This window comes from Lepisosteus oculatus, chromosome 7 (genome assembly GCF_040954835.1).
Source record: "Lepisosteus oculatus isolate fLepOcu1 chromosome 7, fLepOcu1.hap2, whole genome shotgun sequence".
Lineage (NCBI taxonomy): Eukaryota > Metazoa > Chordata > Actinopteri > Semionotiformes > Lepisosteidae > Lepisosteus > Lepisosteus oculatus.
The window spans coordinates 23,689,609-23,712,637 of record NC_090702.1 but is presented as its reverse complement, the minus strand read 5'-3'; the positions used below and the strand labels follow the sequence as shown (position 1 = coordinate 23,712,637).

The following is a 23,029-nucleotide window of genomic DNA, read 5'->3' as shown; positions in this document are numbered from 1 at the left end:
GAAGTCATTCCTCTTGAGAAACTGGAGATTTAAAGAGACCTACAACACCTGCTTCAAAACCAGAGTCTGCGTCCCCTGTTGTAGAGGAATATTCAAGGCCCAAATGAATCAGATGACTAAATTTTACATTTATTGATCTACTGTGGTGCTAATATGGATTTCAACACTAGGTGTATAAATACTAGTGACAACTTTGTGTACAAAATATTTAATGTGCATGAACTAAAAGAAATATGTCAGCTTTAATATTGCCTATTCCTTGGTACTGTAGTTCTTTCCATATGACCAACTAAATATCTCCAAAAGTTATTGTAAGATTGGCCTTTTTTTACCGTTCTTAAAAGCTGGTCCTTGGTATTTAAAAAAAGCATCAAACTAAAATTTTGACTTAAAGCATAAGTGAAAGGGAGACATGCCTGCATGGTGATCAGTAAACATCAAAATATTTAACTGAACACATGCTACAATTCACCCTCCTCCAAGCTGTTCAGGTTCTGTGACACAGTCAAGGAGTGTCCTCATTTTCACTAGGAAAGAAACTTTTGTGTTGAATCCAAATAGCTGTAAAGAAAAAGTTACAAACGTTTTGTATTTACTAGTTGTGAAAACATTCAAGTATATCCACATTATACAAATTAAGTTTAATTCCTTACAATATTTTACACTAAACACAGAAAAGAACACTGAACAAATATAAACAGCATCCACACATTTTTAGGACTTCCTATTGACTCTTGTCCACAATTACTATTCAAAACTCCACTCATATGTAACAGAATGAAAATAGATCTGAAGAGTATTTTGTCACTTTTAGATTTAAAAAAAGATGCCATCTGTTTATAAAAGAAAGACATTTACATGTGTAGGAGTGTCCTTTCAATAAGCTATCCCACATATGGTTACTGGTATCATCTAAGAAAAGTTTATTTGCAATTTTAAGTGTAATATTTGTATTACAGTTGCCCAACATTTCTTGAAGTCTCATCTTGGCACCAGTGTAACTGAATTAAATTAATTTAAAAACACAGTTCCAATACTGTACTCCACATACATAGACAAATACCATTTGCTAGGATGAAAGTACATCCCACACATTTTTAAACTGTATGAAAATAAGAACTGTTTAAGAAACTTTAGACTTAACAATTGGAGAACTTCCCCAATGAATTCACTGCTTTCAGAGTGTACTAATACCTATCTGCAAATTCGATTCAGAAAAAAACAAAGCCAAAATTGTTATTTTTTTAAAAAAAACAGAAATTCATAACATACATAATTTGTAAAAATCACACAATGCTAAAAACTTGTTTTCAAATTCAAAAAGATCTGTTAAAAAAAAACAATACACACGATTTTAAAAATAAGTCTGTTTTGGAATGGAGGGAGCAGGCAGATGCGCGGTAGGTGACCATCAGCTCTTTCCCCAGAAGTTCTCTTTTCTCCTCTGAGCTCGTTCTAGAATCTCGGAAGCCAGGGAGCTCGAGGCTGCTGACCGGGAGGAGATCTGTGACATCCTGTCATCTGAACACAGAACATCAGCTTGATTAGTGCTGCAAAAAAGGTGCTGTTAAGGCAATTTTCCCACACGTCATATACATAAATACTACAAAAAGCATTTCCATTATGCCCAAAATAAGACTACAGAAAAAGAGGTTTTTGCTTTGTGATTAATTTAGGTTTTTACTGTGATATGTAACGTATACCACTCAACTGGTTTTGGTCTTAGTAGCACATTCTAACAATTATCACAAATTCCGTTCTCCACTCTTACTTACTATTTGTACACAATCTCACCATTGTAAATAACCTTCAAATGAAACATTAGTATCAGTTACTACCGTGTTATTAACAATCAGAATATTCTGTTTATCTCCTGCAAGTTGTAGAGGATTTCCATATGGAATTTTGCAGACCCTAAAAACAAAATTCATAGAAGAACTCGACAGCTTGACCATTTCTCTGAAGGGAAGTGGTCAAACTAAACTGAATTACATTGGATTCATTGTAACTTCACTCCCAAAGCAAGAACATGCAAAATCAAACTGCCTCAGAATTGGAAATAAAATACATATTACATATAATGATGCAGTGATCGGAATGATCAATTCAACTGGAGTAAGACCAGTTAAATGTCAAATGTCCTTAATAGTTAAGAAACTGCTTCATGTTTAAACAAAATAATATAAATTCTTATAGTAAGCTACTGTAGGATTTTTGTTCAGAACTACTTTCGGTTATTGTCACCAATTATCTTAATGTTAATTTGCGAATGTATTGAATTTTGAAGTCAAATATTGTTAATATCAGACATCTCAGATATTCAGCAGTTTTTAAGCGGCATGTTGTTTTCATTTTTAATGTTAAATATCAGGTTTTGTCAATTCTAGAGAAACCATTAAACAGATCCAGTAAAAAACAAAGAAAGAAATCAATACAATAAAATGTCACATGCAGCTAGAATTAAACTCATGAATCTCTTGAGCTCAGAAAAAAGATGGACTTTTTGAAGTTTTCACACATTAATTAAAATCCTTAAAAAGCCCTGACCCTAACTTCACTTTTAAACAACGAAGAGACACATATTTGAGAATCAAGTTCAGATCATTTGTCAGAACTGTGATTGGAGGCAATGTTTTAATAAAGAGATCAATTAACATACTACATCTTATCCACTACATTCCTGGACTTGACTACAATGAAAAGCCCAGTTCCAGCAGCAAAAGGCGGTGCAGTTTCTGCTCAGAGCAAAACACTTTACCATTGTCAGAGATATCAGAGTCATTGGACGAGAAAGCAAAGAGTCCAGGCCTCAAGTCTCCAAGGTTACCTTGAAAAACAAAACAGAAACAACAAATACTTGTTAATTTCACTTTTGCACTTACAGTAGTGCTATTTAGAGATGCGATGTAGTTAGGTGCTTAAGTCCACTTCTAAATCATGTTCAACAAAAAACAGACAACATTCCTACAGTACATGGGGCAAATCAGACAGTATTTTCATTCAGGTAAATCTAGATCAATGGCATCCACTCATCTGTAGTTCCTCTAATATTTACATGTAAGATGTAAAGACTAACATTGCATTTACTCAAGATGTTTAAGGATCTAAATTGAGATCCCTAAATGACTCACATACTAAGTACTCTGCAACTGCACGTAACTCTCGTCTTCAGTAAACTGCACTGGTTCCCTGGGAAATTTAAACTAGGCTCTAAGGTTCTCCTTCTCATGTCTGAGACAATGGATAATCAACCTATAGATTAATTCTTGAATTTATTCTTAAGGATTTACTACATGAGTGTTGAGTCCAGATCTGAACCTTCGACCTACTGTATGTGATCTTCTTAATCGGTCGCAGACCTAGCTGGGGGACTTGGACCTATGGAGCTCAATGCACAGAATTACCAGCACAGTGACTCTCAAACTTTACTGCTCCTTCACCCCTTTGGTTCTCAAAATATGTTTGGCTCACATCAAAACCGTTGAAGTAATTTTGTTTGTTGCGATTTACTTTCTAAAATATTTCTGGCATGTCTCATACCCAAGAAAGGGCTTTTTTTTTAAGTTAAGAACTACTGATCTAGAGAAGATGCAGCTGTTTACAGTATATGGTCAAAACTCACTTAAAAACCTCACTTTTTTTCACTAAAGCCTTTAATGTATCACTTTATCTTCTGGTTTCACTACGACAATTTTTACCCTTTTTTTACTTTCATTTTGCCTCTGTTGTGTATTGTGTGCACGTCTGTACAGTGCCTTTAATTTCCTGAAAGCACTCATAAATTAAATAATATAATTACTAGTACATAGCTGATCATATGTGACATAAGAAGGAAAAAATAAACACTTCTTCAGTTTAAAAAAGATCACTTAAACAAGCTTAGTTGGCTTTGTTTCTCATTCAGCTCAATACAGCATTAGAAAAAAAGCATCTTTAATTGTGGATTTGGTAATCCACTATATATTTAACGAAAAAATGCATATTTAACAATGGCAATATATGTTTTATCCCAGAATGTCAGTCTCTTATGCATATATTGTCTCAGTCAGGAAACCCAGGAACTCTTCTAGTATACTGACCAGTACTGCACTGTTCTATATAAAAATTAAATTTTAGCATTATGTCATACAAATTCCAAGAAATGACTTCAAGCCTCTGTGGGCTGAGTTTATTTCAATGAGTACACACTCAGAATACACAGAGGTGACATTATGCACTTTGGCCTTAAAAAAAAAAAGCTTACATTCAACAAGGGATTTCAGGAACTGAACTCAGCAAGTTCAAAACTCAAAGAAACGCAAAGGAAGTCAGGGCAATACAGACAACGCGTTCAGTAATCCCAACTATTTATTACAAGGCATTTACTAATACAAAAATGTAATTTATCACTTAGAACAGTAAGTGTTCTATTTCAATGCTCACAAGCAATATACCAGTAAGTAAAGCTATACAATTAAAAGTCCCTCTTCATGAACAAATCAGCACTTTGCTAGTTACTGTACTTCTTGCTTGGAGGAAGCCAAAAAAAAAACTCCCTCTTTCAAAACCCACAAAATAATTTTATACAGGTATTGTAGCAGGACAGAGAAAGACTTGCGCCTGATAAAACCAGCACTGAGAAGTATTTTCATTAATCAGGCCAGATTAACACTACAATGCCTTTGTAAAGCTTTCACACAAGTATTTGAAAAGCAAAATACAAAATGAGATGATTTTGCTACCTGAGAGCAAAAATATATGTTAAAAATACACTTGAAAATCAGACATCAGAATGTCTTAGACCAAAGGCATTTCAGACACTACAGACTGATCATCTCTTTTATACCTCAAACAATAATAATACCTGAAAGGGCAAAGACATTCTGGAAACTCTGCACTTTTCACTTCAAGGATTTTCTCACTAATGTGGACTGTTAGTTTTTTTGCCTATGTTGTAATATACATTACTGTTACAGAAAGCAGAATAAAACTAAATGAACCACTCCATATCAGCAAAGTGTAATTTCCCCCAAATCACTAAAGAGATTAATTTGCAGGTAACAGAAATAAGAAGTGAAAACTTTTTGAGTTGGTAAAGATATTATAGCAGCAAAAGCCCAAGATCATTTTTAAAATTAATTGCAGGTTTTCTGCATTGTTGCCAGATGGACGGCTGTATTAAAGGAAAGACCCAGCTATTTCTTCATGCTCTTTTTCAATTATTACAACTCACTCATCAGTCCCTTCAAGCAAGAGACACCCTCCAATGTGCTTTTGTACAGTACACATTACTGAACCACCTTAAACGTGAGGTTACACATACTGCAAAGACTATACCTTAACAAAAAGAATTTAAATCTCATGACAAAAACACAGCGGCAGCACCAACTATACAACAGACTCCGTATCAAGCAGGACAAGAATACCTGTGCAAACTCTTCATAAATCAAAAGCCCTTTAAGAAAGAAAACGTCATCCATGTTTCAAGTCCAGGCTGTGCTGAGAAATAGAGGTTGAATTAAAGAAGTTGGGACCTCCAGGTTGGGAAATCCCAGCGAAAGGAGTATCTGACGTGGAAACTAGCAGCTGAAAAAGCAGAAGCCTCGTCACAAGTGCCCGTGCAGTGAGCGGAACTCCAGGGGCGATACGTCAGGCCTCCCCCCGGCCTGCCAGGTAACAGCCACACACAAAGGTGAATTTACGGTGGAAAGGAAATTATATCATGCACATCAGAACTGCTGAGGTAGCCTCCTCTTCTTAAACTGGCTTTGCCCCTGCAAGGGTGACCTACATACCGTCATTAGTCTGTGCTGTAAGAGGCCGTGTGGTAAATCTGGCTGACTCAACTTTGGGGTTAAACTTCCATTTCAGAGTACCTCATGTTCTCCTTTTACTGTCGTAGACTCTCCAGTTTTGCAAGTGTTTTGTTTCCCCGGCGTTCTGCAGCTTTTCCGACCTCACAAAGCAGCAGGTCAGGGCTCCGCGAAAGAAAACGCACGTGTGGGAAAAGGCTTTTTTGCAGCAAACCTCTTCGATCCGAGACGGCTTGGGTTTCGGCATAGTTCTGTCGTTTATGCCGACGGTACATCAATGGTTCTGTCAACTTTTTCCACCATCACAGGGAGAGACCAGGATCATTCAGTAAAAAGACACGAAAAAATGCAGAAGCAAAACACGCTTGAAGAAGAAAATGTCCCTTTTCTTTCTTCTTTTCCTCGTACGCTATGTCTGGAGGTATGACTCAGTCTTCCCCTTAGAATCATTCCACACTTGAGAGGGAATGTCACTGAGGGACAGTGACCACCATTGTAATCTTGCCTGGTCTTCTGTAGAGCCTTCAACACAACCTACTAGATGCTAGCTGGAAAATGGCTTTTAAAATTGCATTCAGGGCATAAAAATACAGTGGCTTTAATGTGTTATTCAACCCTCTGGACTTGTTATTCAACTTAATCTATAACTGAGTGAGCTAACTGAGCTGAAACATATTTACTGTCATATAGCCTGCAACATTAGGAAATTTTAATTTGATATATCTTAAAAAACAGCTGCTTCCTTGGAGTCCACCAGCCAAAATGGGCAGCATACATCTCAGCTGCTCAACCACTAAAGGTGCTTCTTTAAAACGATATTGAGCTCTATAGTATCAAACAATTGCGGACTGAGTTAACTATGACCAGCTTTCCCTAAACAGCAGAACATAAGTGGAAGCTGGGCCACATTCTGCCTGAAGCGATTCCTGTGGCTTGCAGAGCACCTACTGTATGAGCTTGCAGTGTTATCAGTCCTCCGTTTAATGCTACTCGTGCTGTAGGCACCACATTCTCACGGCACCAAGAAAGCTTGATGGTTTGCTTTTGCATGTATCAGAGGAAAGCCTGGTCTGTCCTCATGCCTTCTATGGTATCAGGGTTTTAACTGTACAGCTATTTCATTGACAAAGCCTGATTACAAATTAGGGAAGGGGTGTAAAGAAAAAGAAATGACAATTTAAAGTGCAACAAAAAACGACAACACATGTTCCAGTGTGCCTCAAACAGCTGGTGAACGTTAAGGACTACCACCCTGTCCTGGTCTTCCCTACCGCCAACCCACACTTACCGTTGTGCTGGAACTCGGGGTCCCTCAGTGCACCCTGGATACGGCAGGCAGGGGTTCGGCCCGCGGGTACTGGGGCGAGAGAGGCGCTGTGTTTCCGGAAGGGTTTGGCAGCCGCGGGGCTGGTCTGGGCCTTGTGTGGGGAGTCAGAGGGCCAGCTGTCCACTCGCAGGGGTATTGGGTCGGTGGTCTTCAGTCCTGCAGCTGGAGGAGACTGTGAGGAGCAGCGCTCCTCGGCCTGTAGAGAACAGAGCCCGCGCATCACTGCATGTTTAGGAGAAGTTCACACATGAGCAGGCGCCTACATTTGGGCACTAGAGTGCGGTTCAAGTCTCGTGCATTGTTAACAGGCTCTACTTATTCAAGTAAAGTAAAAAAAAAACACAAGAATCTCGTATCCCACAAGTCTTGCTGCTACCAAAGTTCTTCGTATCGATCAGAAGAGTAAAGGCACTCTGAAAGTCCCTGTTAGCGCAAACATTCCTCCTGCTAATCAAATCAGCCATTCGCATTTCATGCCCTGTTAGGAAACAGAAGGAATGGGACACTTTTCCCTGGCAATGCGCCTGTGTTTAAAAGCGAGGAGTGGGCCATACGGAGCTGACCTTCGAGGGGTTCTGGGGCGGTGAAGAGTCCCTGGCCAGGTGCTTGTAGGGAGAGTAGGGCTTGCCCAAAGGGGGCTCACTCTTCCATGGCACTCTCTGAGGGGAGGGCTTCTGCTTCGGAGGGGAAACTAAAATAGCACCACCTAGTGGACGACAAGACAGCATGACTGCATCTGGAGCCACTTTCTTCTTGGCTTTAGTAAACACTCTGTATAGCAGGTTTAGGTATCACAATAGTATACATTGGCTTGACATAAAGAGATGAAACACGTGATGACCAAGCCACAACTTGCAATTGTCTTTTACTTCATGTAGCACTACAAAAAAGTGAAAAATAAATGGGGCAGGTGCTATCTGTGTGGAGTTTGCATGTTTTCCCTGTGTTCCCATGGATTTCCTCCAGGTGTTCCCGTTTCCTCCCACAGTCCAAAGACATACTGGCAGGTCAACTGGCTTCTGGGAAAACTGGCCCTAGCGTGAGTGAGTGCATGTCTGTGTTTGTGTCTGTGCATGCTCTGTGATAGGCATCCCAACCAGGGTATATCCCGTCTTCCACACTTTGCCTGCTGGGATAGGCTCCAGTTCCCCCCCGACCCTGAACCAGATCATATAGTAATAAAATGGATGGATGATAAAATAACTGTTCACAAAGCCTTGAAGAAAAGGGCCCCGGTTACCGGTGGCTGGTGTGGTGAGGTCGTGGTGTGTCCTCTGGGCCACTCCTGAGGTCTTCATCTTGGGGGTGGGCAGCCGGCCTCCCCCATCACTGCTAGTCTCTGAAGATCCCGCAGTCACGTCAGAGCTCGACCTGGAGGAGGAACGCTGCTCAGTGGCCTTAACCCTGCAAGGAAAAGGACAGCGGAATTTGTTTTTACTCTAAAAATAAAAAACAACAAAGTCCAGATGAATCAAGACATTCATGAAAGACAATGAAGTTGAATCTCTGGTCGCACACAGGCCTGTTATGATTTCATACAGTATTGATATTAATTCTGACCTTTTTTCTGCATTGCAAGCTTCTTAAGGGTCTATCATTCTAGAATGATACTTCTAGAATCCCTTTAGGCCTGGCACTCAACTTCTGAGCATACAATGTTATTCTCTTTCAAAATAATTATCCCAGTGACTCCTGACATACTCCTTCTGCTGTTGTCCTGCCTGGGCATCATCTCCCTTTTTGTTCCCATCAGCCTGCTCCTCTTCCTGTCTTCCCAGGTCTCCAGTGTGCTCTCCTTGCTCCTCCCCCTTGCTCTCGGGCCCACGGTCCTCCTGCTCCCAGGCCAGCCTCCTCTGCACTGGGAGTGTAGGCCTGCTGTGCAGCCCGGCCTGCTCTGTCTCCTCTGTGCGGCTCTTTGCATTACCCACAGGAGACAGGGAGCCAGGGCTCACTGGACTGGGGCTCCTCTTCACGTCTCGTGCCCTGGACACACAGAGGAAACAGCTATAGGGACAACCTGATACAATTACTGTATCATTATTCAAACCTATTTTTAGTGAGCTAAAGTTACCAAACTGAGTTTGACCGATGTCATGTTTCTCGGTTATGAGAGGCTGGCACACAATTTTTATTGTAAACTTATACCCTCTTGTTGAAGCTCTTCTAAGAAGTTACGTTCAAAGAGTTCAAAGAGTGTGTTTGAGTCTGAATCACTGAGGGCTTCTCACAGTGATTTCAACACAAGAACATAAGAATGGTTCAAACCAAAGGAAGCCATTAAGCCTATCTCGCTCATTTGGTTTACAACATGACTGAACCTTTACACTGATTCTATTATCTATTATCTAGGAGGTAATCGATTAATACTGTGGAAGTTCACCTTAAAGGAACCCACAAAAACAGATACGGAATACATTTTTACAACTTTACAATTCAAACAGCTATGGTGTGTTATAGCTGGAATTGCACAGTGTAATACACCTGTAGCGTAACTTTGCTGTGTAAGACTAGGACATACACTAGTATTGCAACAAGCTTCATGAATCTTACTCAATGAGTGTGAAGGAGGGAACCAGTAAGCAGCTAGCAAGCAGATAGAGTATGTGGATGGGTTAATCTGTAAAGCTGTTTTTATTATTGCCTGTTATTGGGACATCAAACATGGTTGGCTCATTGTGCTATTATTGACCACGTGAGGGACAAATCCATTTGAATTCATCAATGAAGAGCTTGTACAGTATGAAGAATTTAGAGTTATACCCAGGAATAAACTGAGGCCTTTGTTTAAGATCATTGCCAAAGTTGTTTATGGTACGTTTATGAAAGCGCATTTGCCTCTCGGTTCAGTGATGCCAGAAAAAAGTATATATCCCTATATACTTTTCAAACGGTTCTTTTCATAACACAAACACCTACCTGCACTCCCATTTACCACAGCTTTTGATGTTTTTTTCATGTGCGTACTTGTTAAATTTATTTTAAGGCAATGTTATATTGTGTTCCATTAACAATCCATACTGTCTTCATTTTGTACAAACAACCTAACCAGTTCAAATATTGACAATATAGACATTTTTATCACCATTTTATTACTATTATACTCTATTTTCATCAACACTAATTGCTAATAATGTGCAGCAGATCAATAATTCTGAGCTGTGGAAGGCACTCTGGGTTCGAACAAATTCCAGTGATCTGAATGAAACAAATGAATGAAACAAATGAATGTTTGTTTGGCGGGCTGCGTACTGTGAAGCTGCTTTTACCTGGCCAGGTCCAGGGCGTTCACCGTGTCGCTGACGGTGTCCTCAGTGACAGTGGAAGACGAGTTCACCTCCCATAGGCGATTCTGTTCCGAGAGGATCTGGCTGAGGTGTTCCCGAGAGAAGTGGGTCCCCCACGCTCTCTTCTTGTAGGCTTCGGCTCTCTCCCGTAGCTCTTTCACCTGAGGAAACAAGTGAGTTCCACACAATGCCCAAAGAGCCCTGCCCTCCATTCCAGCCAGTAAGGCCTCAACACACTCAAAATGACCATCTACCCAATTAAAAATAAGAGGGGACTGAAAGAATGCATTACACCTGTTCTTGTGTCAACAGCACTAGTAAGTAGATTGCTAAATCTACTTGGAGGGTGACTTTCCTATAGTGTGGCACTTCATTACAATACAACATCATTAACTGTCAGCCAAAGCCACAGTTTCTATCTAGTATTTACAAGTGACACAAAAACCGCTTGGCTGAAGCCATAACCATGCTTTTTAAAGCCATAACTCTGCTTTATAAATTTGCAAGACATGCAGTTATTTGCAGAAGGATGATGGAAAGGGTGGGAGATTCATATTATTAAGAGGGTAGACATGAGAAGAGAGTGTTTGGGATCTCATGCAAGATTTCTGGAGACAATGGTAACTATGGAAACCTGAGCTGTGGTATGGATTCCAAGTGATGCCTCTTTGCCACAAGGCGGAAACCAGTCCCTATGGGGTCTGGCACTAGCAAGCACAAACCACTGAAGCACAGAGAACATGGCAAAGAAAAAGGCAGGTAACCCTACAAAGACACATACTGTACGAGCAGAATTCCCTGAGGGTTCAATAATTTAGACTAGTTCCCCATCCTGGTCCTCGGAGATCCCTGTGTCTGTGGATTTTCATTCCAACTGAGCCGGTAATCACTGGGTCTTATTTATGCCTTTAATTGAGCTGTTTGCACTTGTTGAAAGAGTACAGAATTCGAAAAATGCATGAACAATACTCTCTCGTTCAGCCAAAACGTAACTCTCTGCAATCACTCCTCAACGTGTCGATCAGGCGCAGGTGGAGACGACAGTGTCTCAGACACTGCCGCAGGAAGCTCTCGTGTGCTACAGAGGACCCATTCCTGGCAACAGACATTAATGAGAGCCCTTCTGACAGTCAGAAATTACAAATCCCTTCAGACCTTTTAAGAGCTGAAAGCAAATTCAGACACATGCCTCAAACAGAAAATGAACATCAATTAAGACTTAAGACTGAATTCAACTGGAACACAAAGCCAAAAGATAGAGGGGTCCCCTCAGAATTAGGGTTTGGAACCACTGGTTCTGACAGCCTGGAGTAAGATGGAATGAAGGAGTAATAAAATCAGTCTGATTTTTAACCTGTTAGACTGACGAAACAACAGACATATTGCAAGTACACGAGTACTGGGGACTCCATCCCTATAGTAACCTCTGCAAAGGTGAAATGGAGATAAGGGATGCTCAGTGTCAAACGTGCGGTTAGGTTTCAGAAACCTGACGCTTGTGCCGAGACGAGGCCGAGTGGGCAAGGTCTGGGGCTTCCCTTCCCCTCCTCCTGGACGTCCATGTAAAATTCCATTAAAAAGGGAAAGAAACGCTTCAATGGGCACGTGAGCAGGTTCTTGACAGCCTGTCGACAGGCGAGATGTATGAAAAACCAGAACTGCAACACTAAAATCGCTAGACAAACACCTGCAGAAGTGAGGCATACCACTCTGTTTATGAACAGTACTAGGGCGGGGTTACCAGCACAGACAGCACAAAGACAACAAATTTCAAAGGGACACCAGACAATCCGTATTACCTCATTATACCACATGTGATTAAGGGTTCTTTGAGATCCCTGCAAGGATGAAGGTAAAATTCACCATTACCTTGAGCAGTGTACACAAATAAAATTAATTAGGTTCATACATTAATTTAGTTTTATGACATGATGTATTAGAACAACAAAACCTATAAATAAAGTACTGCAAGTCATTGTACAGATGACCATTTTGCTGTCAGAGAAAAGATGAAAATGTGTATCATACTGTCCATCCCTCACAGAAAATAAAGTAGAAAACTACTTTAGAAAAGCCTAACTACTTATTGAGTAAAAGACCTGTAATGTTCCCCAAAAAGCATTATTGTCATCTTCCTCTTTTTACCCCCAACTAAATCAAAGGCAGGCTTTTTTAATCCTGTGTAAGTTCTTCAGTAAAGTCTTGATTTCTCCTGTTGAAAGAAGCATGTCTGAGTCTGGAGTTGAATTTCAATCCTTACCTCTTCTCCCACGCAGGGGCTTTTTATCCATGCGCCGTCTTTGTACCTGTACAGCAGAGGGGAACGGAAATTCGCACTGTACTCCGACTTCTGTTTCCTGGGGGAAACAAAGGGAGATAAACTCAAAAGGTCAGGGAGATGTAAAGAATTGAATCAAGCAAACTGATGCCATTAACCGAGCCCCAGACGTGAACCTGAGGTAACCGATAGGCAATAAAATCTCAATCAACAACTACTGGAATGACCAGGTTCCTGTAGTCTCATTAACATTTCATTCAAAGAGGGTTGCCAAAAGTTGCTTGCCAAAACAGCAATACTGATGATGCACAATTTACTTTTATTCTGTTAAATAGCTATAGTGAGAAATCATGAGTACTAGAACAAAAACAATTGTATTCTCTCTTTTTATGGGCAGATATTAAGTAAAACTATTTTAAAAGCCCCTTTCTCAGCCCTTTTGGTAAAAAAATGTATTTCCATCAAGTGTTCCAATAGACAGTTACCGCACACAGATTTAACCAAAAAGGATGAGGGTTCACACACGATACTGCTATAGAGACAAGACCGAGGATCGGTAACAACTAAGAATGCAAAGCCAGCAAAAGCCACCATGTCTATGAACCACAGAAAACCAGAGTCTGCCTTGTGCCCCTGCTGCAGCTCACCCACACCCTCGGTGAGGGAAGAAGGGCCTGTTTGGGTTCTGTTTCCTCGAGACCTGCCTCTCCCGCTCTCTCCTGGGATGTGGAACGCTGGAAGAATTGTTGTGCTTTGTGGATCCCCCTTTTTTATTCTTCTTACTCTGGAACAGAAAAGAAGGGGAGTCGGGTCTCACTAGGCCAGAATTGGCCACTAAAATGAGCCAGAAATACTCTAATTCATTCATGTACAGAGAGTGTCTTTTGTCACATCGACATACTCTAGTATTTGAATTTAGTTCATAATGAAAAAGTGCTATCCAACGTGTTCCGCTGGGAAAATCCTCGTGTGTTTCTCAGGTTGATCCAGCTTGTGTGTGTGTGTCAGGGACATAACACTGTAAGCCTTCTTATTTGCATGTTTCAGGTGTCAGAATTCTATTGTATGCAGGAACTATAAAAACTTCTGCGTACAAACCCAAAAGATAAAGATCTGGAAACTTTGCGAGATGTGTCTCTAGCAGAGCCTATGGAATGCAGAAGTGATCTCTATCCTGAGAAAAATCAGCTCTCATGGGCTAAACGGCAGTACAAATACAGGACATTACTGCTAGACTGTATTCTTTGCAATTAACACTGATTACGATCACTAACTGGATGTGAAGAGTCTGTAAAAACCATGGAGGCACCAATGTAAAAGTACATTGACTCACCTTTAGCTCTCCTCAGGTTTGAAATAAAATCACTAAATAAAGGAACTAGACACCACCATTGAAAAGACCAGTCTCATTTAGGCCAATTCCTAAAACGAAACATTCGCATTACCCTACAGAAGAAGGTTCCAGTCTTTTACTGTTCATTGCTTTCTTTTATTACCAACTGCAAGGGCTGGGAGGTGAGCTGTACCTTGGGGGTTTTGTCTGGGGAGATATTCTCTGGCTCGTACAGCACAGCCTCTCTCTCCTCCACGTCCCTGCGCAGCCTGGGGCCTTTGGGCAGGACTAAGCCCTTGAAGTTTTTCTTGTACTCGCTCTCCAACACCACAGCATCCGACTTGAATGGGGGAACATCCCTGTTTCTGTTATAAATCACCTTGTCGGAGGGAGAGAAAACGAACGAGCCTGGTCAGCTCTTGGTCTTCGTAACTCGGTCATTATTAACAGTGATGGCAAAGGATTTTTTGCAATGTATTTCTTTGTCACTTGGTGAAGAGTAATATGTGAATAATTAACAGAACAACTGTACAGAAAACAACAGAAATACTGAATAACACAAATGTTTTAAACCTCTAACTACACACAGAAACACTTTATGTCTACTTTCCATCATTGTGCTTAACATTGTGATGAACCACTGTTTTCATACAGAGTTCCTGGTATCACTGCATGTCCCTTAATTTAGAAATGTCACAATTGTGCACACATGACCTAAACCGATAGCACTAAAATAGTCAATGACTGCATTTTCTTTAGTGAGAACCTCTGTGAGATTCGAAGGCGGCGAAACGTCGTGTTTCCTTTCTTCGCTTTTCAGCTTGGAATAAACTTTGACGCCGCTACCTACTCACCTCTACCAGTATTTGTCAACTATAAAATGTTTGAAAACCTGCTTTTAAAACCAACATGAGACTTTGCTGCCACCTGCTGGCGATATGTTTAATTATGCAGCCACCGGTGACGCTTTTCTCCTTTATTCAGAACAAAAAACAAAAAGAGAACAAAAAGGAAACACCACAGAATATGTTTCTTAGATACTGTAAATGATTACAGACAAGAGAAAGCTATTGTGCTCATCTAAAGTGCCTGGCTGCTAAAAGACAACTGATCCAAGGCCCTCATCCACCTGTTTCTTAAGAGAAGACAGGTCAAAGACTTTGACAATATGACTGGGTAGCTGGTTCCAGACTCTCTCAATCTTTTATGGTAAAAGGTGATCTTTCAATTTTAAGTGTACTTTCCCCCAGCTTCCACTTGTGTTTCACTAATTATTCTGTACAAGTTTCCTGGGTTGACTGTCAGTGCCATTGAGAGATTCTGAATACACTCAGTCCTCCAAGTACAGTTGGGTTAGACTCAATTACTTCATAACTTGTTGAAATCTCCACGTTCGATTCAAAAGGTTTTTGCTGTTCTTTTTATAAGACTTCACATGTTTTTGTCAGTTTTCTCTTCCTCTGTCATTTTTAAGGGCTATTAACCTTCGAAATAACCACTAAAATACACCAAACAAAGCCAAGTAAATAAAACACGCCATGACTGAGTGATTCACTGTACCCAGTGGCCTTGGGTCTCATCCCCTTGTGATGCAAGTGAGTGAGCCTCAGTTCCCTGATCGCGTATTCTGAGTGCATTCGCTCTTCCACCATCTGAAGTTCTTATTATTTCTTATGGGAACCAGCTTGTAAGCTGACCATATCTTGGACATTCATACCCCAAGGACTAAGTACACTAGAATCAGGAATCCTTGTAATCTTCTTTGTTTAAAAAGGTTCAGCTATGGTTTTCCTTTGAGGTATGGTCTGTTTCTGGTGTCTCTTCTTATCCCAGAGGTGCAAGGTTTTTTTTGTACGGTGGTAGTCAAAGTCTTCTGAAGGTCTTACTAATGCATCGTGAAATAGCATTGCTTGATGTAATTTCTGTGCTTTCAATTATATATCCAAGTATTTTTTGGCCTTCCCTGCATTATCCAGAAGATGAAACCTGTTAGTATAAACAATTATGTCTTTTTCATATGCAGCTTCAAGCTCACACGTTTCTACTTCCTATTTATAGCTGACGCTTCTTGCTACTGGCATGGAATATTCATCTGAAGGGGAGTGAAGCATTCTTTTGTGTTCCCATGAATACGAAAATAATTCAAACACCCATTTCATCCATTCATCAAAAGAGGACAACAATGTGATACTGGCAGCCTTGGCTTCCTACAAAGCTTTATTTGTGGGGCTCAGTAAAGACTTGCACGAGAGCACAGTTGAGGTCCAGGCTTTGTGACCATGTTACTAGCTGTGCACTTGGGGAACCAAGATTCCCCAAGTGCACAAAACGCACCCAGCAGCAGGGTTGGGATTGGGATTGAATGGCCAGGGCTCTCTTGGCTCTGAGCGATATAGACACTCCTGCTCCTTTTCTGGAGCTTTCAGACTTATAGTGTAGTGTGATGTGAGAGACGCGCCTCTCCTCCAATCAGCACTGAACCTTCGTTACAGGGTTGTGCAAACTGTGACGTGTCAAAAGACAATTGGCTGTAGAGGGTGTATTGGAGAAATCTGCCTACACTTTCTGCGGGTGCAGGGTTTGTACTCACAGGCTGATATGGGGAACAAGACAGAGGTGGCAATTTCAAATTGAGTGGGTACAGCACATTACAAAAATAACTGGCAAGTAAAATTTAAAAATATTAAATACAGCGTATTTTAATGCAAGCTGCCCAGTTGGATTCCCTTGGTATATTTCATGAATCAATCAGTGAAAATCAACTATTGGCACTGCTCGAAGGAGAATCCCAGGTGATGTGGAGATCTCAGACCAGCATTGTTGTTCTAGTTTTCTTGCCAACAAAGGCAACTCATGCTGACAGAAATAATACTACAGTAGTTAGCAGCTTAATGGCAGCACTTTCCTCCTATATGATATGCAAAGCAGATTTGGTTTTTTCTACTATACACAGAAAATCAAAAGAAACCATTTATAACTGAAGATAATTCACTAAGGCACTAATATAAAATGACAATGTTTTCGCAGAGACTTTTCTTTGACCAGATTTGACACAGTTCCCTATGTTAGTTCATTATACTCATTAACGCTTATCACCAACAGGATTGATCAACAGGGGGTCCACTTTAAAGTCCGAGGCTGGTAGCTTGTCTGGAGGCAATCCAAACTGTACAACTGACACATACTCTGCACCACCATGCAGACACTCTCTTGTGAAATTCTATCCTATTCGTCTCACACAGCCCAGACAAGCACAGGCCTGTTCACCGGTCACTGAGCCCAGGATGCCAGCTCTGGGATGTCATCCTTGTTCATCCCACAGATGTAAATAACATGGCCACAGCATTCACATTCTCACCTTGTAAGAAAGCCATTTCTACAAGAGAACATGCATTGTCCTGCTGGAATATCACTTGGTCTGTTACTACACTACAATTATTATATCATTCTGCACATCTGCAAGACACCTCTTGACATCCTACAAGGTGATGTCCTCTTGATAAGCAGTAACTGTAATCTTTCTACCTTGATTTTCATCTACTGTATACCCTGTGCCTAAACAGCTCTGCTTAACAGGTGATTTCTGGCTTATGCAACAGTTAACGTTACTCAAGTGTAATCAGTCATAAATGATCAACTAATCAAAATGACCCCAATAAAATTTAAATACCTCAAATACATAATCTATTTCTTCCAAAAATATACCTGCTAAACCACAGTGAGTTGTTTCTTTTGCTGAGTATACAAGCCTTTTAGTCACACTAAATGTCATGATTTAGTGTGTCCGAAGCAACCACTGCACATGCTGACTATAACACTACACATTTTTTAATTTCACTGTTGGCTTCCCTTCCTCTTCCTCCAACCCTGGTCCCGAATGTCCCAGATTTCTATAAAGCAGCAGCACCTGAAGATCTGGAAGAGGCTTAATCATTAGTCTGATTAAGGCAGTTACTAGCCGATGGAGTTTTGTGTGTTCTCTCCATGTTGGTGTGGGCTTCCTCCTGGTGCTCTGTTTTCCTCCCACAGTTCAAAAACATACTGTTAGGGTAATTGGCTTCTGGGAAAACTGCCCTGGTGTGTGCGCCTGCGTGCACACCCTGCAATGGACAGGCATTGTGCCTTGTGCCCATTACTTGCCAGTAATGCAGAACATTTAATATTCACAACTGTCCCCCTGTAGAATAACAGACAAGAGCAAACAGAATACCTGTTCAGCAGCCAAGAGAGGGGAGCTAACTGGTGCCGTTTTCCAAGAGAACTGTCTCTGATACTCAGAGTTTTGTGCTGCACTGCGACGTACAGTTGATTTCAGACCAGCTTTCTTCTGCATGACCCGGTGAACCTGAAACAAGATGGCTTTTTACAACACCATGAAGCATTCAGAACACTTACACACATGAAGCTAGCTCCACGCTGAAACTGTCTAAGCACCAAATGTGTCAGAAAAGCCAAGTGAGTGGACACCCTGATCTTTCAAGAAGATACTGTATGCTTTCGTGGCTTTGAAGACTCGGAGAGTGAGTATTCTCAAATTCTTAAGACACTGGGTTCCTGTGTTAAATGTATTTCTTCTCAATCATGAAAAAAAAAACTTATAATATCAAAACTACAAAATACGAACAAGGACCACGGCTCTCCTTTCACTCTCTCCTCTCTTAACGCTACTCACACGAGAGTTTATCCTGAGTTTATTTTTTAAACCTAAAGTTTCAGACACAAGCAAGAAATCAACCTACATACATTCCAAAACCCTGTCCTACGAATAACCCCCTCTATTTAGGAAATGTCCCAGTTCTACTGACAGTAAATAAGTAAACAATGATATATTAGTATATAGAAAAAAAAACACATGACCACCTAGAGTGGTCCCCAACAGACATAACAAATCCCAGTCCTACATTAGTTTACATCCTGACAGTTGTGCTGGAAGAAATGGTGTTATCTGGGGGACAGCTCATTGTTGAGATCCTGGTACATGAGAGCTTATACATAGCTTGACCAAAAAATGATAATTATAGGGAAAACTGGGATACATCAGTCTATTAAAGACATGTGAAAAAAGTACCCATATTAACCTGCAAATTAAAAAACAATATTGTTGGAAGTTGAAAGTAATGGATAAAAAGTATTCCAAATCCAAATTGTATTTCTTCTGTTACTGAACCTTAAAAGGTTCAATCACAAAGCAGAGCTGTTATACTCTCACTCTTTCTTGATCTGCCATGTTCTCAGCCTTTTTTGACTAAGTCACAGAGCCAGCTACAGTATGTTAGGCAGCGCAGGATGCTTGAGTTTCACAGCAGCAAACAAGGCAGGCAAAGAGACCTTGGCGCAAAGAATAATCCATCTTTTTTAAGATGTGAATGCAACTTGTTACAAACAGGAGTACACAGCAATAGTAAGAAATGCCTGCCTCATCTTGGTTATCCAATTGAAAATGTATAACGGGGACCCTATACTGTAAACAAGCACCATCCTTCTAATTAGATGTAAAACTGAAGTCCTGACTCCTGCAGTAATCCTGAATCCTGGCCAAAATTTCCCATTGGCCCTTACCAATCATGGCCTCCAAATAATCCCCATCTATGAATTGTCTTAATTACTCTGCTCTCCCCACTGATAGCTGATGTGTGGTGAGCGTTCTGGCGCACTATGGCTGCCGTCGCATCAATCAGGTGGATGCTGCACATTGGTGGTGGTGGAGGGGAGTCCCCATTACCTGTAAAGCGCTTTGAGTGGAGTGTCCAGAAAAGCACTATATAAGTGTAAGCAATTATTATTATTACTGTACTGTTTTTTTGACAACATTAGAGTGTGACATCTAACAGGCTGAAAAGAGGTTAATTGTGGACACCCCAAATCAGATTACACTTACTCCGTCGAGCCCAGCGTCTGATCTCTCAGCTGCTGCTGCTGTGCGAGTAGGGCAATGCTTATCTGGATCAGAGGAAGGCAAGTTTTTGCCGTTTGCCACTGGGAAAGGCTGTGTATTTAAATCCTCCGACGGAGATCTGGGAAGTCTGGGCACCCGTGGAGCTGGTGGAGTCTCCGTTCTTTCGGGAGACAGCGGCCTCTCCTCTGCGGCGGCTGGTTGGGATCTCTCAGAGCCGTCGCCTTGCTCCCACTGGAAAGACCTGGAGATCAGTGGACGGTAGAAAGGCACCCTCTTCTTGGAGGTGAAACTGGGCTCCTTCGTAATTCCTAAAACAGACAAGAGAGACAACAGGCTGGTACCAACACCACCCATGTGAAAGACGAGCAGTAATTCAACTAATAACTTTAACTCCCACACCATTCCTCATCTCAAAATGGAAAAGAAATTTAGCGTATAATCAGATCTGCTTTATAGCAGTAATTTTAAAGTTAATCTCTGCTTGTCCTCAAATTGGAATGTCCCAGCTAAACAGTAATTGGATTTTACTCTTTTGCCGATGTTATTCCTGGCACCTTTCAAAATTCTGAAATATTCTAAAACCCAGGAGCACAGCTGAAAGTCCTTACGCTCTCAGGATGAATCTGCTTCATGATGTATACAGTCAAATTACAAGCTCTTTGGAGACACGGTGTTCACCAGCCTTAAGTCGGAATATATTAAAATAACACCAACAAATTAAATTGGCTTCTGGGAAAATTGGCCCTGGTGGGAGCATGTTGGTGTCTGTGTGGCCTGCGATGGAGTAAACAGTGATACAGCATGAGCTGTGTATAAGAAGTAATTATATCACCCTGCAACTCGCAACTCAGAGCTCACTTAAGCTAAACTGGTGGGAGCCTGGCCAGCACCTGGAAGGGAGACCTCCTGCGAAAGCCAAGGTTGGGACTGGACCAGTAGGGGGTGCTCACCCTGCAGTCTGTGTGGGTCCTAATGCCCCACTATAGTCATGGAGACACTATACTGTAAAAAATGTGCTGTCCTTTGGATGAGATCTAAAACCAAGATCCTGATTCTCTGCAGTCATTAAAAATTCCAGGATGTTTCTCAAAAAGACTAGGGGTGTTACCCTGGTGTCTTGACTACATCTCCCCTTGGCCTTTATCAGTTATGGCCTCCTAATAATCCCCATCTTTGAAATGGCTTCATTATTGTGCTATTCTCCTTCCCATTGACAGCTGATGTGTGTGAGAGTGCTGGTGCACTTTGGCTAGTATTATATCATTCAAATGTGAGTTACACATTGGTGGTGGTGGAGGGGAGGGGAGCAAAGCTATATTTTAATTAGGGCTTGTATTATTATTATTATTATTACTACTACTACTACTACACGTGTATGAAAGTAAAACCTTTAAAAGAACCTAGCTAAAAACAACAAAACCAGCACTGATGTTGTTGTTAACTGTGGATTCACGGCTCTACACCCTTGGAAGACAATTTAATAGCGACAGTTGAAAGTCAATAGAATATATTGGGTCTAAAACTTAAATTACAAATAGGAAAGACTGTGCATCAGATGACAGAGAGTTGTGATCTGGAGGTTGCCTTCCTGCCTTCCTTACCCAGCTGGTCTGAGCGCAGCCCCGCACCGGGTGCCCTGAGGTCCGGAGAGACAGGAGACCCCGAGTCCTTCCACCCGTATCTCTTCTTGTACTCGGTGACTCCCTGCACGGACACAGACACGTTACCCCACTGCTGAAGATACTCCTTAACTAGTGTTTCTGCATTACCACTTCTTTCTTGTCTTACTGAACTGTCCCATTGCTGCTGCTGTTATCCCTGTAAGGAACACTGTTGGTACTTGTTTTTCACACGACTGGGGTATAGGGAGGACAAGTCAGGATGAACCGCAAATTTACAGCTCGCGTCAACAGAAGCAGTCCAGATGATAAATCTTTCATTCTCTCTAAAGTACTGATAAACCATGCAGGTTGCATTTTCTACACAACTGTAAACTCCTTACATCATATATAAAGTATAGTACAAGCAGGGGATACTGTATCTTGCCTTGGATTCGTGCACATCACTAAAGCACTGCTCAAGACTGTCACGTTTTCTTCGCTCAGCGTCATTCCTTTCCATCTGTAAAGTAGGTGAGGTTTTTGCTTAATCACTGAAAAATTAATCTGTGCAGTCCATAACCAGATTATACTAATACCGTATTGTCCTTTTCGATGGTCAATGTCGCTCTGCAGTATTTAAATTCATATAGAGGTCCTGTTCTGCGAAAGTGACAGATACGTCGTGTCTAAATGATATTGCTAGCCTCAAAGAAAGGTTTTGATCGTCAGTGGTGTAATTTTAATGTTTTGATCCAAAACCAGACGCAGCTTTCCTGAATTCTACACACTTCAGCGTATGAGAGCAACCGTCGCAGTTTAAACTGAAGTGATTTGAACATGAAACAAAAACGAAAACACTACAGACGCAGAAGAAGTTTTTTTTTGTGTGTACAGGATTTAATTTAGTCCTGGTCTGCCCATACTCGACTGAGAGGGTGCGCACAGGTTACCTGACGGTGAAACCGAGAAAACTACCCAAAAAGTAACCTCCTCCAGTTGAACAACATCACTCTGCTGACGTAACGCGCGATCCGTGTTCAAAAGGAATTGTTCTGCAGTTCTGCACTTCCCTGCTGAGCTGTCGAGCAATCGGTTGTTTTAAACAGTACAGAAAAAGAAAAATTACCTTAAATCTGACTGGCATTTTCATGCAGAATGTTTCGTTAACTCAGCAGAACAACCTGCAATGGATTTGTGCTGTCGGCAACGACCACCCAAAAACCAAGCCAAAGCTGCCACTGGTAACAGTGTTGCGTTGCCTTAGCAAACTCATCGCGTCCTTCAACAAGCCCAGCGAAAGCTTGATCAAGCTCAGACGGTAGGAGGACCCACTTCTTATCCACGACTTCCTGTTGTAGTGGCCATGCACCACGTGGATGACTGGGAGCCAATGTTCTGTGAGCATTCAGTCGGTTCATTGTTTTGATATCGTGTTTCACACACCTACAAGTGGGAGATTCGAGGTGATCGTTAGAGATGTTCTTTTTTTTTCGGCAAAGGCGAAGACAATCAAAAACA

The 23,029-nt window shown here is 41.2% G+C and overlaps 1 protein-coding gene across 4 annotated transcripts; it reads right to left on the bottom strand.

Annotated features, from left to right (window-relative positions):
• Positions 1-622: 622 nt before the first annotated feature.
• Positions 623-23,020, bottom strand: mdm1 (Mdm1 nuclear protein). Of its 4 annotated transcripts, XM_015352906.2 has the most exons (16): positions 22,462-22,537; positions 21,957-22,031; positions 21,512-21,614; positions 19,893-20,218; positions 18,225-18,359; positions 14,208-14,393; positions 13,329-13,465; positions 12,664-12,760; positions 12,203-12,241; positions 10,386-10,564; positions 8,821-9,102; positions 8,360-8,523; positions 7,683-7,825; positions 7,081-7,315; positions 2,759-2,827; positions 623-1,521 (listed from the first exon to the last, which is right to left on the bottom strand). In XM_015352906.2, the coding sequence occupies exons 2-16, from the start codon at positions 22,029-22,031 to the stop codon at positions 1,412-1,414; spliced, it is 2,280 nt and encodes a 759-aa protein (XP_015208392.2). In that variant the 5' UTR covers positions 22,462-22,537; the 3' UTR covers positions 623-1,411. The 4 variants fall into 4 exon arrangements, with proteins under 4 accessions (XP_015208392.2, XP_015208394.2, XP_015208393.2 ...); XM_015352908.2 differs by lacking the exons at positions 21,957-22,031; positions 22,462-22,537 and adding an exon at positions 22,638-23,020; XM_015352907.2 differs by lacking the exon at positions 12,203-12,241.
• Between the last annotated feature and the right edge of the window lie 9 nt (positions 23,021-23,029).

Bases quoted from the DNA above. Each gene is read 5' to 3' on its own strand.
- mdm1 (XM_015352906.2), bottom strand. From the start codon at position 22,031: ATGGAAAGGAATGACGCTGAGCGAAGAAAACGTGACAGTCTTGAGCAG. The intron at 18,360-19,892 runs GTAAGTGTAATC...ATCTTGTTTCAG, and splicing joins CAGACGCTGGGCTCGACGGA to GTTCACCGGGTCATGCAGAA. The intron at 14,394-18,224 runs GTATTCTGTTTG...CCCTCCGACAAG, and splicing joins CTCTCTTGGCTGCTGAACAG to GTGATTTATAACAGAAACAG.